Genomic DNA, 14,509 nt, shown 5'->3' with positions numbered 1-14,509 from the left:
TATATTTATAGGTGATAGTTCCAAATTTTTTGGAAAGAGGTGGTATTTTCAGTTAAAATTATAAATAAAAAAGGTGGCATTTAGAGCTATTTCCCCAAATTGGTTGTTTCAATGAGTGCATTCATGGGAATGGGAAGATATTTATTTGAAGGTTGATTAAATATTTTGTTTCCACATTTTCTAAAAGCAACTGAACTTTTTTTTGCTCTGATGATGTTAAGCTTACATGTAAACAAGCTTATATTTATGAATTAAAATTTGGATCAATAAATCTCTAATGATATTTATTTATTTTTAAAATGGGGGAAATTTATTTCCTCAACTCGCAGATTCACATACCATATTTCAGTACAATATTGGCCTTGAATTTGGGGCGTGACAATATCTACTGTAAAATAAATAATATATTATATTCTTTTTTTTTAAAATACAAATTAACCATAAAACTTCTTAATTTGTCTTATACTTATCTCCCTTAAATCTTGTAGGTTAGTATCTAATATTTGAACTAAAAACTCCTGCATTTCAACATTTTTTTTTTCTTGTTCTCTTTTCATGTCTGAGTACTTTAATAGTGTAGATGATAAGATTAGTATTCAACAATTTTAAAATATGACATTCAAGAAACTTATGATGGTATATATTACTAATCAATATAAAATGATATTATGAAGTGGGCCAAAATAAGTAGTTAGTGTAGTAATAACTTATTAACCGGTTAGTGGTTGAGGGCTCCTATTCAAATTATTTTCTAAAATTTTGTGTAGGGACCCCTCTAATGTGAAATCTGACTTCGCCACTATATGAATGTTGCATTGCAGCAGATCCCCAACCATTCGAAGAGCATGGAATTTCAATTTTACATGTATGTATATATTACTATCAACACTAAGTATCCACAAAATATATACACACATGTAAGGCTGAAAACAAGAAAACGATAAAGATTCATCTCTCTATACATCAATATCTTTAAATTCATTATTTATATAAACGATGTGATCATCCTTAATATATATCTCCAGTCACTTTGGTTAACTTACTATCCCCGCCAATTGTGAAACATCCATAAAGAATGCCAACACTGCTGCAAAGATACTAGTTGTAACCGTGCTCTCCAAAGGAACGTGGGTGTTTTTATTAATGTCTGAAAAAAAGTGATGGTATACCAAAAGAGCAGCTGGACATATCTCATTTAATCTCAATGTATGTGTTATAGTTTCAACCTAATTGCTCACGTGTGTGTAGACCATTCGACTTCCTAGGATTGCAAGAACGGCATCAAACCTAAGATTGAAACTGACTCAGCCTTATGGCATGTTTATTAATTCATAATTGGATTAGGAGTTGAATTGAGGAGAATTAGATTCCGGATTCCTATCGAAATTGTTTACTAAACCATATGGATTGAAGAGAGTTAGGGGGGTGTATTCAATTGAGATTTTAAAAAACTATTTAAAAATAAAAAAAATTCAGTGGATTTAATCTGAATGTAATGACTTATAAGATTTTATTGATAATTTTGTATAATCAAGATTTTAACTTTTGGATTTTAAAGATTATATCATAAGATTTTATAAGATTTGAAGGACCACATGGATTTATATCTGGGTCTGACTTAAATACTCACGAGCAACTTCTCAGTGGGTCACCCATCCTGGGATTGCTCTAGCCTCAATTCGCTTAACTTTGGAGTTCCCATGACTACGAAGTCAATGAGCTCTCAAAAGACCTCGTGCTAGATGGAGGCAAGCATGTACATATAAGGCACATCACCCCCTCTCCGTTCGTCAATGTGGGATGTTACAATCCACCCCCCTTAGGGGCCCGACGTCCTCGTTGACACACTCGCACAACACGGCAGAGTGACTATGATACCAAATTGTCATATCCCGGGATCGGCTCCGCCGTAGCACGATATTGTTCGCTTTAGGCTCCCCTCTCTGCCCTCATAGTTTTGTTTCTGGGAACTCACGAACAACTTCCCAATAGGTCACCCATCCTGGGATTGCTCTAGCCTCAATTTGCTTAACTTCAGAGTTCCCATGACTTCGAAGCCAATGAGCTCCCAAAAGGCCTCGTGCTAGATAGAGGTGGGCATGTACTTATAAGGCACATCACTCCCTCTCCATTGGTCGATGTGGGATGTTACAGCACAGCTAGTAACTCCACTCAAATAGTATAAAAGGAACTTGCTTGTGTTACCTTATGAACTGTTACTGTTATGAGATATCATGTGGTTCTATGCAAGTGGAGTTTCTACCTTATGTTTTTTTTGGTCGTAGTATTTTCTCTTCTTTCCCCTACCACCTTTTTCTCTTGTATCCATGTTGACCGAGGCAACAAGAACAATATATATATATATATATATATTCTCGTTGGTCATCTTGTGTGTGAATTTCTAGTCTTGTTCGTCTAATGGATAGTTTCATTGAATCTCAAAGCTCTAAAAAAAAATGCATAAAGAAAGTTGACATGTATAGAGTAACAATATGCTTTGGCTGAACTGTATACTATTCTCCGGGAAAAAAAGGGGAAAAATAAAAGAAAAGACGAAAAGTTACTTCCCTTGAAATTCTCCCAAACCTCCTATGAGTAAACAACATGAATCATAACTATATGCAAAGAAGGTGAAGTGGGTTTGCATGTATAGCAGAGAAGGTGAAGTGGGTTTGCAGTTAGAGTTGCAGAGATGGCTGGTGGCGATGAAGCTTTGGGTGTTGAAGTTGGCTTTGAGAGAAGGCGAAGTGGATGAGCACAAAAAACAATCTCACGTGAAAAAAAAAAATCTCATGGGTTAGGGTGGGATTTGAGGTAGGGATACGTCTCACTAAAATGTCTCACACAATTTAGCATTTGAAAAAATCCTTCGAAATTAACAAGTTTTTGAATACCATAAGACTTTTTGTTACTTGTTTAAAGTCTTGATTGAATACCACAAGATTTTGACTCTCTTTAAAAAAATCCTAATAGTCTTAATGGAATACCACAAGACTTGTTTAGATTATTTAAAAGTCTTAATTGAATACCACAAGACTTATTTATCCTAAAATAATATTTTAAAATCTCAATTGAATATACCCCTTCCAGATTCCGGATTCCGAATTTGGAAAGGTATTTTTTTGTTTGTCTAACTTAGCACGCATGATGATTTTTCTTCTCAATCCATAAGGAGATTGTGTCACCACCATTATTACTTACAAAGCTGTTCCACGATAATACTTACTGTGACGTAAAAACTAAATCAAAGCCGAGAATTTTTGTTCACTACTAATGTCACAAGATGATTCTCAACCTCATCTGCTTTCCTAAAGAGAAAATTTACGCATTTCACTCAATTTCAAGTAGTTCTAATCTAATCTACCCAATAAAACCCATCAAATTTGAGCAGAAACTTCAAAGCAGGAAAAGGAGAAGGGGGTAAGTTGTTAAAGAGGGAAGAGCAAAGAAATAGATCCAGGTAAGAATCTGATAGATCACATCTCCATCACATTCGTAACCTTACAGATTATAGTCATAGACTCATAGCCTTCTTCCCACAGTTTTAGGGAAAAAGATACTGAAACAACACATGAGTGGTTTATTAAAGCAACTTAGGCTGTGCAAAACATACAATTATTGACTTTGTGGTTGTAGTCTGCATGTTGGACAATACCACTTTCCCTTGAATCTTGTCTCTGGTGTCAGCCCAACGCATGCATAATGGAACCATTCGCCTCCTTGGCACTGTCAATTAGTAAAAATTACACATGATAAAAGAACAAATACGTAAGTAGTAAATTGCACTAGAGTAACTTTGTCTATTTTATTTTTCTACAGCCAATGACAACCAATAAGCTAGAGTATTCAGGAACTGTTACGGCTTTTGTAGTCAAACAAGGTTATGCAATAAGAAAACACCACAATATTCTCACCAGTTACAAGTCCTAAATATATGAAGTGGTTCCATAGTAAGCTGATGTGGATTTACTTAACATTTTCAACTTCAAGCATGTAGAAAGTGATAACAAAGATACTGTTAAACATAAAACAAAAAAGATGAGCTATACGCTGTTATAACTATGAGCCTGATCTACAACCCCCACCTCAAAGGGAGGGGGATGTGCGAATTTTCAGGTTTCTATGCCCTATTGATCCTTCAAGAGTGCATGTGAATTGTAACCCATTCATTTTTGTGCTATTATATATGCACAAAACTCAAAGTTTCTTTTAATTTACACTGTTAGAAGGAAAAATCTTGAGAAAACAAATGCAGAAGATCCTACTATAAATATTCTGTAAGAGATTTAACGCTGATCAATTTAACATGCAAATACTATGAGCACTGTCATAAAAAAATCTCATGACTAATGCTAATATTTGTTTTTGCAGCTGGGGCAAACGAACTTCTAAATTTAATGTACAGATGAATTCTATTCAGAAAGAAGAATAAAAGATAATTAATTAGGTAATCAGAAGGGAAAGAAAAAGACATAAAGAATGAACCAAAATGACTTACATTTTCATTGTCACAGGCAATCATATCTCCAAAAGAGACCTGAAGAATCGTGTTAATTCCTTTAGTTCAAAACATTTAAACTGAAGAAAATGTAAAAGTAATGTGCACAATAGTAGCTTAAACTGAAAATAACAAAGATGTAACGAAAAGGCAGAACCTGATGGCAAACGCAGTAGGTAGGTTCATTTGGATCAATGGGTTGCTCAACATCAACAGGGACAGCATAGTCCTTTTTATGGCTTCCTGGGGGAGGCATGAGTTCAAAGTCCCTATCGCGCTCTCGATCCCAGTCCCTATCCCTAAAATCAAGCCTTTTTGATTGAGGTGTTACATACATAGGCTTGCGCTTTTCATTTTTAGGGACTATAGGTAATGGAGGAAGAACTGCTGGTTCATCTGGTGGTATTTTTCCTTCTGAGAGAATAAAAAGCAGATAATAAGATAAATAAATAGTTAATAAATGTTCTCCCTCATTGGTTTCAAGATGTGCACCCTCAAAACAAACAGAGACGCCTGAACTGGCTGATATAGTTTATGGCTAGTAAAATGTAGGTAGGACTTCCTTGATGGGTTTCCAAATGGCAGAACTCATCTACTAAGTATAGGCGAGCAGAAAGTATGGCTTAGTAGAGTTCAATGGAGTTGAGCTTTGATTTTGTTAACTTTTCTACCTTTTTCTTCGTCCATGGCCTATTACCTTCAAGTGGCCTAACTAACTGGACTATAACTAAAAGTACTTTTGTTTCAGAATTCATTGAATGGTTTCTGATCCTTCAAAATATAGTATGGACTATTGGGACAACAGTAGACTTTCACAAAGTCATGTACCTTGCTTTAAATCTTCTGCAAAGTGATTCAGATCCTCGTCAAGTCGTTTTACATGACTATCTATCTGATGCAAACACAACATGAAGAATTTCTGTAAGTTCCAATCATAAAAGATTCAAAAATTCCCAAGGCATTTGAAGCCACAAAATAAGGAAAAAATACAGGGAGAGTAGGTATACTACATGTACAATCTAAAACATATAAAAATTAATATGCCTCAAGGCTTATGCCTAACCTTGCAAGACTGAAATGCCTCACATACGAAGAAAAGAATTGAACTATTAATTTGAAAAAGTGGTGCTACATACTCCCATCTAGGATGCATTGTCATGTTCTCTCGTGGAGCATTAATTGTTACAGAGAAGAATCTAGCAACACATTAAGTGAATTTTAACAAAGACTTATGTTTGAAAGGCTTGTTCATTCAAGAATGGGGTGATACCCTACTGGTTCTTCAAACTTAATATTAGTTGAATGGTAATCAAGCTTATGTCATACCATTTGAAACTAGCTCAAGATATTCGCTTATGTCAGCGACAATACCACCAGATAATAGGACCTTTCAACTAAGCAAGGCACTATACGAAATTCCTCAAGTAAATCATTCTCTACATTAGGATAAAGCAATCCCAGAAAGCTCCACCAAAAATGTGAATTATCCAATTTAAATAACAACTCTTTTGGCAGTTAAATTATGTGTCCGAGAACAGAAACTGACTACCATGAACTGGCATTTCATAAAAAATGCAATTAAAAACCCATAATAGAATTCCACCAATTATAGCAAAAAATAAAAAAGTAACAGATGAAGTATAATATTTGAGCACCCCATTGAATAACTTGATAGAATTCAAGGAAACCCATCAGACAATATGGTTAAAAGAGAAGCTTACCAGGTCATAAGCTTGTTGCGCCAACAAAACCTTCTCAGTACACAGACTCAATGCATTATCTTGATTTGCTTCGATTTCTTTTCGGATTTTCTCAATTGCCGCTTCATCTTCTTCATTGTTATTATAGCTATGGTTATTGTTCCATTTCTTTGAGCTCTGTGAAGACAATCCCAAACAGTACTTAGTCTGCTGCCTCGTCTGGTGTATCATGGCTTATTTGCAAACACAATAATTTATCAACTTATCAGAATTTTCAATCGTACAGCTCTAAAAATTCAAAAAAGAAAGGTACAGAATTGAAGAAGCGTGGAGTTACATTGGGAGCGTTCGTCGAGTTCTCGGATGGTGTTGAGGAGCCTCTGGAGCTCAGCAGGCAATGTGCTTGCGTCTTTGAAAACCCAAATGCAAATTCAAATTCATACGAAATTCAGTTCAAACTAATTTTAGTGGAAAAATATAAATAATTACAAGTCCAATTGAATTATCGAATACATCTTACATTCAAGATAGTCGTCGACGTACACTCCAGTCCGTGCAATTGCCATCGCAGGAAGTTTGGGGATTTTTGCTATCTAGGGTTTCTCTGCGAACTCTTGTTCAACCGGACAAAGCAGACAAGCGGCGTCGTTTAGCTTAAAACCTCAACATGAAAAGAAAAAAGAAAAGAAATAGTATAGCCGCAGCGATACTCGGTTTTTCTAATTTATTTAAAACTCGGTCTTTCTAATTTTTTTTAAAGAAATAGTATAGCCTGGCGGCTATATTCGGTTTGTTAAATTTTTTGGCTTTTTATCACAAATAGTCCTTGAGATTTACGAAATTATCATGAATGGTCCTAGAGGAATTGCCTCGTGGATGTCAACCCAGGTCTTGTTTTGTCCAATTGAGTGGGTATTGGTGTTGCCCCCTTAAGGTCTAGTTACGATTAGGAATACGCCCTCTATCTTTATCCATAGATCCTTTACTTATACTTATTCATTTAGAACTTATTCATTTAGAATAGAAGTAAGTAAACAATAGGGTTGGTAACTCGGGGATAGACTTGGTCCCCTAGCGACTCAAAAATGCACCACCTCTTAGGTTTTTTTGTGACATTAATAGTCCTTAACGTTAGGTCTTTTTATCATAAATGATCACTGCCATTAGAAATTTTGTTAAGTATGACGTGGAAGATAATTAGAGCCTACATATCCAATCACATCATGACATATGGATTAAATAAATAAATAAATAATTTTTTTAATGAAAATTCCCTAATTTTTTTTTTTTTGCAACTTTCCTTTCCCCTCCCTCTACTCTGTCTCTCTCCTCCATGTGCTCTCCCACTCCGTCTATTTTTTTCTTGCCTACTGCCACCTGCAAGAAAAAAATATAAGATATACAGTGGCAGAGAAAATGTATAGTTATGAAACTATATCTTTGTGGTAGAGAAAGGAGTGTTTAGTTGTATATCCTACAAAATAATATAACCCATATTTTGTACATATTTGTATAGTTGTATATCATAACCCACAACCTGGGAATCTCCCTATGTTTTTTTCTCATCCACTGCCACCCGCAAGAAAAAATGGTCTCAATTTTTTTTAAACACTGCCACCCTCAACCCACGCCCTACTCCCCCACCCTCTCCCCTCTGTATTTTCTCTCCTCCTCTACTCTACCCCTATGTTTTGTTTGAATAAATGTTTGTGTGAAAGGATATGTGGAACTGCCTTATGCAAGTGATTATTTTTCAAAATATACAGAGGGAGAAGGTGGGGTCGGACGTGGGTTGCGGTTAGGGATAGCTTGTAGAGGCAAGAAAAAAAAACAGAGGGAAAGGGAGAGCACAGGGAGGAGAAAGAGGCTAGAGGGGGAAGAGAGAGGACAACAGGGGGCACAGAGAGAGAGAGAGAGAGAGAGAGGCTAAATGGATTTTTAATTTTTTTATTATATGGATTTTCATTAAAAAAATATTTATTTATTTAATCCACATGTCATGATTGGACATGTGGACTCCACTTATCTTTCACATTAGCCACTTAATATAATTTTTAATAACAATGATCATTTGTGATAAAAAGTCATAATGTTAAGGACTACTAGCCTCTTCACATGCGCTTCCGCACTTGTGAGAGACTTTTTTTTAAAAAAAAAATTTAAATTTTATTTTAGAATTAAAAAAGATAATGAGTAGTCGTGTTTCATAAAAATAGGATCCGTTATCTAATTTTTCTTTTAATTTTAATTTTTTTAATATAAAAAGTGTAAATTTACCATATTATCATCATTTAATTAATAATTTCAATTCTTAATCTTTGCATTAATCAATGGCATTTTCTGGTATTTCGAATGTTTCACCATTCTCTACCTTTTGCTTTATATATATAGATTAATGTCACAAAAAAAGCATTTGTGACAATTTCATAAACATCAAGGACCATTTGTGATAAAAAGCCAATTTTTTTCAAAGAAATAGTATAGCCGCGGCTATACTCTTTAACTATCTACTCTAAACCCTTTTTTTATATATAATGATTTTCCCATAATTTTCGTTTATCAATAAGAGTAATTTAGAGCATTATCCATTATTGTCAGGGCGTAGCCCAAGTCTCTATTATCCAATTTTGATTTCTTGCTTTTCCAAAGTTATTACATGTATAAATAATTTAGCATTTTTGTGTTTAATACTCGTATTATGCACGTACATAAGTATTTTTAAATAATACTTCCATTTTCCGTATACATCTTAAAAACTAGGTAAATGAGTATTTTTGAAAAGTAAATATATAATACACGTATTGTACACAGACGCACTTATTTTTCATGTTCAATACACGTGTTCTTTTACAAAATTTTCAATAATACACAAACAATTTACGTATTATACACAAAATACTCACATATTATTCAATAAAAATAAAATATACTAAAAATTTTAAATACTAATTATTCACTAAGTAAATTATAATTAAAATATAACAACTAATTAAAGTAATTAAAAAATATATATATTCAATGGGTATAGCCATGTGGTTATAAATAGAATATTCCAAAAGTATAGCCGCACGGCCATACTCTATAAATAGATTTTTTTTAGAGTGTAGCCGCGCTTTTGGGTCTTTTCCAGATAGACAGAGTGTTTGTTAGTGGTGGTTGTTTGGGCAGTTGAAGGAGTTGGATTGTAGTTGCTGTAGACGCGGGAAGACTCATCGTTTAAAATGCAGTTACTCTACAGAGGAAGCACACCACCCACACCTACAGTTATAAAGAAAACAAAACCGACGACCCTGGAAGCTTGGCGGGCAACTCCAATATGCCCACCAAGTATTGGATGAAAAACTCCAAAGAAGCTGCGTTCCGCCTAGGCTGTTGCTATGGACAAGTTTTCTATGTTTTCAAGAAACGGATTCAATCTTGCAAAACAATGAAATGTTTAATCAAACCCCCCACCGCCACTGCCTGCATCACCACAGCCATCAAACCACTCCAACCGCCAAACCCAATTGACACCAGTCACACCAGCATCACCCATACCCAATCGAAATAGGTACACACAAAACCAAATCCCACATCGACAAAGTCATTTAGTCTATGCTGCTTTATATATAATGATTTCCTGGAGGGCAATGTGTTTGTAGAAAGAAGACATGGTTGGCATCTCCCTGACAGGGCGGGAACAGCATCCCGGACTTGCCTGTTAACGTTATCACACATCCGGTGTATCTGATTACCATTTTTTTTTTCCTGCTGTTTTTGCCTTTTAACTTTCCAAATTTTTTTTTGAGGTCAAATCCAAATAATTCAACCTTAACCCAAGTTAATTGTTTTTTTTTGGTAAATAAATAAACGAAAAGATAATAAGGGAATATGATCTTTTTATATAAAAAAAATAAATACTGATATTTTTTTTAAAAAATATTTTGTTAAAATAGTATAGCCGCGCGATATACTAATGTCACACCCAAACAACCACCACTTCCTCACCCACTTCCAAACCATCACAACAAACACTGTCTATCTGGAAAAGACCCAAAAGCCCATAGACCTCACTGTTTCATGGACCTCCTCCATATCCCTCCCACCTCTGCCGAAATGGTCAATTGGCTGAAGCTGTTGCGCATTTCATCCAAATGAGACGAGCCGGCGTCGAGCCAAACCACATCACATCGTTACGCTTTTTTCCGGCTGTGCTCATTTTCCGGCCAAGGGTGTGTTGTTTGGGCCTTCGCTTCACGCTTACGCCTGGAAACCCGGCTTGGATACAAATAATATGATGGTGGGCACGGCGGTGATTGATATGTATGCAAAGTGTGGTGGGATGGATTTTTCTAGATTGGTCTTTGATGGGCTGGATGTGAAGAATTCAATGTCTTGGAATACGATGACGGATGGGTATATGAAAAATGGCGAGGTTGAGAATGCGGTCGAGCTGTTTGAACAAATGCCACACAGAGTCTTGGATGGTTTTGATTGGTGGGTTTGTCAAGAAAGGCCAGTTCGAGCAAGCATTGGAGTGGTTTCGTGAGATGCAGAATTGCTGCCTGTGCTGATTTGGGAACGCTTGGATTAGGCTTGTGGATAAACCGGTTTCTTGTGAAGCAAGATTTTAGAGACAACATTAGGATAAGTAACTCGCCGATCGATATGTATTCTTGATGTGGCTGTAGTGGTTTTGCTTGTCAAGTCTTCGAGAGCATGCCTAAAAGGACACTGGTATCATGGAACTAGATAATTGTGGGCTTTGCTGTTAATGGGCACGCAGAGGACCTCATGCAGAAGGAAGGGTTCAAGGCAGACGGGGTCAGCTTCACTGGAGCTTTTACCGCCTGCAGCCATGCCGGTTTAGTCAACGAGGGGCTCCATGACTTTGATAACACGAAGAGAATTCACAAAATAACCCCGAGAATTGAGCATTATGGGTGCATAGTTGATCTGTATAGCCGTGCAGGGATGTTGGAAGATGCCTTAAATGTAATAAAAAACATGCCAATGAAGCCAAATGAAGTTGTGGTGGGTTCTTTGCTAGCTGCATGTAGAACCAATGGGAATATCAGTTTAGCTGAAAGATTAATGAAGTACCTCTATGAGTTGGATCCTGGTGTTGATTCCAACTATGTACTCTTATCCAATATATGTGCAGCGGATGGTAGGTGGGATGGTTCAAGCAAGGTTAGGAAGAACATGAAAGCCCTCAGAATACAAAAGATGCCGGGGTTAGTTCAGTTGAGATTGACTGTAACATTCATGAATTTGTGGCCAGTAATAAATCTCATGTCGACGCTGAGCATATATATTCAACCCTAGAGCTTCTCTCTTTTGAGCTCAAATTATGCGGGTATGTTCCAGAAAACATTGTGAGGGAATCATACGAATTTGATTGATACTTGTAGATCATATGAAGATACAATACATTTTTGTAAGCTCCAAAATATATATGTCCATATAAATCTTTTTTGGGATGTGAAATCAAACCATTATTGGTTCTGTCAATATAGGATCAGTACAGTTTAGTTTCGTGATTTTTGAAATTAACTGGGTTGGAATATAATGTAAATAAGGGAAACAGACCCACATAACGCACAAGAAGGTGATAATGAATTCCTCCCTCACCGTTTTGACTTATCCTCCATCATAAACCACCAAACACTTTGATGCTTTGATTAGTTACAAGCCCACACTACTAGGCTCGACAATGGTAATGCTCCGTATATCACAAAGGCTCCTTTTTCCCCTTCCCCTAAAAGTAGGAAACGCTTCATTCAGTGCAATTTAACTGGAAATGGTGCATGTTTTGTTTTGAGACTGATATTATTAAACGAAACGAACTTGACATCAACTGTGTCAGTTAAGTAATTTTGGGAAATTAGCATGCTCACAAAATTATCCTGGCTTTTGTAAACTTGCAAGCTTTTACCCGCTCTGGCATCAAGCTTTGAACTTTAACCTGAAGGTGTGTGCTTGCTAGGGAAGAGATGATATATATACCTGAAAAAACCTGTGTTTGGGAAGAGACCATTGTATATGCCCTTAGCTAAGAAATTTTTCTTTTGTTGGTGAGTGAGTGACTGAAGCTGCAAGATGACCTGGTAGAATAACCTTACATATAATATATATTATATCTAGCTAATAAATAGACTAAGTCGAAAGAGGTTTGTGATCAAATGCAGTTGTTCGATAAATAAAAAAAATTGTAATTAGCAGGATGCCAATTCTATTGGTTAATTGACTAAAAACCTTTCTCATAAGTCAAGATCTATAAGAAATGATGGCATCCGCCAAAGTTTGGTTCTGTATATTCCAAAATCAATCTCTTTTCAATATCTGTATACCAAGAGTAAACTCTAATTTTCTTACTCTTGTCGATATGAGCTATCGTAGCATGCGATCCCCAAATCTTCTTGGTGAACAGTTAGCAGATCACAGAGAACCTCAGACGTTTTGATGGCATTTTTCTTTCAGTCTGAGAAGGGCAGAACTGACAAATTCTTACGTCCTTGGGTGGTTTACCGTCTGTAGCATTTTTGTCCATTGCCATCAACCTATACTTTTGCATAAACTAATATGCTTTAACAATGGTAGAGACAGGACATCCATCTATAATCTGTTCCATCTGTTCCCTGAAAAAATTCCTAGGCTAAGAACTCCCAGTAACTAGAAACCAACTTTCTATGTGCAACGCAAGCTTGTTTACCCCAGACTTGAGAAATCAAACTCACTGATGACCTTTTGCAAGCACTTCACTGTAAATGCCTGATAGAGATGCTACAGCAAGTCGTCTTCCATAAAGCATCTGTTCCACTCTCTCAGCTACCTCTACCTTCCCATGAATCCTACAAGAGCCCAACAACGCACCCCATAATGCCTCATCTGGTTCCACTGTCATCCCCAAACCAACTCCTCTGCCTCCTCCACCTGTCCCACCCTGCCTAACATATCCACCATACAGGTACAATGCTCCAACCCCGGCTTCACCCCGAACCTATGCTCCCCATAATTTCAAAATACTCCCTCCTCTTGTCTGTTAATCCGCCATGACTACACGCTGTCAAAACCGTAGTGAATGTCACCACATCTGGCCTCTCTCCTGCCTCCATCCTATCAAACAATTCAAATACCTCACCCAAACACTCCATGCATTCCATACCCGGCCAAAATTGCAAACCAAGAAATCTCATTTCTTATGAGCATTCTGTCAAACACTTTACGCGTACCAGCCAAATCACCACACTTAACACACATGCTGATCAACGCATTCAAGCTGACCAAATCTAAGGCAAACCCATTAACAAAAATGGCTCTATGTACTTGCTTTCCAAGCCTCAATTCCAATAATCCAGCACAAGATTTGGGAACCACAGGCAAGGTATGGCGGTCAAAGGCTTTAATGGGAGCAAGCATGCGGATAAAAATGGACAAAGATTGAGAGAAGAAGCCCTGACACGAATGGGCTGTAATGAGGGTGTTGAAGAGGAAGGTGGGTTGGCGATTACAGGAGAAGAGGAGGTTGGCCTGGTTCAGTTGGGCACAGGAGGCATAGGAGAAAATGAGCTTGGTTCGTATGAAGTCGTGGCGGGAAATGCAGAGCCTTATAGATTTAGCGTGGAGGTGTTTGAGGGTTTGGAGGTTCTTAGTGTTGATTATTGCCTCAAACCAATAGTCAAAAGTGATGGATATTGACAAGTTGCAATGTGAATGCATTAATTGGCTTTCACAAATGGTGGTAGGCTATTGTTGTTTTGGCTAACCTTTTGGCTTCTTATAGTCAAAAGTGATGGATATTGACAAGTTGCAATGTGAATGCATTAATTGGTTTTCACAAATGGTGGTAGGCTATTGTTGATTTGGCTAACCTTTGGCTTCTTTGAGAAGCCACTTCCTTTGGCTATAAATTGGAAGCAAATGGTTTCATTTGAAGCATCCAACCAAGTGTTGAGTAGAAGAGAAAAATAGCAAGAAAGGCATTTTGCCAAAGAGTGAAACAAATTCTCTCTAGTTGTTCTTTGCTTTGTATCATTGTTTTCTCTTCCTTTGTGAGTGTGTGAGGTTGGGTGTATTTGGGTCTTTGGGAAATTGAGTGGTAAACACTATTGTATATCTCCATTGATTATAGTGGAATACTCCATCGCCTCCAAACTGGATGTAGGCAATTGCCGAACCAGTATAAATCTTGGTGTTGTTCTTGTTGATTATTTTGTTCAATTTTTCTCCTGCCTGTTGTTATTTATTTTTCACTCGCAGTTGGTTGACGCTTCCGCACAACAAGTGGTATCAGAGCTCCAGTTTTTCGACTGGGGTTTCGTGGGAGTGA

At 36.8% G+C, this 14,509-nt stretch overlaps 1 protein-coding gene, 1 non-coding gene and 2 pseudogenes across 2 annotated transcripts; 2 read left to right on the top strand and 2 right to left on the bottom strand.

Annotated features, from left to right (window-relative positions):
- Positions 1–3,395: 3,395 nt before the first annotated feature.
- On the bottom strand, positions 3,396–6,912 carry LOC117636100 (PHD finger protein ING2). Its single transcript, XM_034370561.1, has 7 exons — positions 6,719–6,912; positions 6,536–6,607; positions 6,220–6,431; positions 5,327–5,390; positions 4,656–4,912; positions 4,499–4,537; positions 3,396–3,726 (listed from the first exon to the last, which is right to left on the bottom strand). Exons 1-7 carry the CDS (start codon positions 6,762–6,764, stop codon positions 3,616–3,618), a joined length of 801 nt encoding a protein of 266 aa, XP_034226452.1. The 5' UTR covers positions 6,765–6,912; the 3' UTR covers positions 3,396–3,615.
- Positions 6,913–9,829: 2,917 nt separating this feature from the next.
- Positions 9,830–9,943, top strand: LOC117636242. The gene has a single exon (XR_004587042.1). It is a non-coding gene; the product is annotated as a U6atac minor spliceosomal RNA (small nuclear RNA).
- Positions 9,944–10,316: 373 nt separating this feature from the next.
- On the top strand, positions 10,317–11,588 carry LOC117635780 (annotated as a pseudogene).
- Positions 11,589–12,822: 1,234 nt separating this feature from the next.
- Positions 12,823–13,899, bottom strand: LOC117633961 (annotated as a pseudogene).
- Between the last annotated feature and the right edge of the window lie 610 nt (positions 13,900–14,509).

This window comes from Prunus dulcis, chromosome 7 (genome assembly GCF_902201215.1).
Source record: "Prunus dulcis chromosome 7, ALMONDv2, whole genome shotgun sequence".
In the NCBI taxonomy this organism is placed as follows: Eukaryota; Viridiplantae; Streptophyta; class Magnoliopsida; order Rosales; family Rosaceae; genus Prunus; species Prunus dulcis.
The sequence above is the reverse complement of the archived record's forward strand: the minus strand, read 5'-3'. Positions and strand labels throughout refer to the sequence as shown.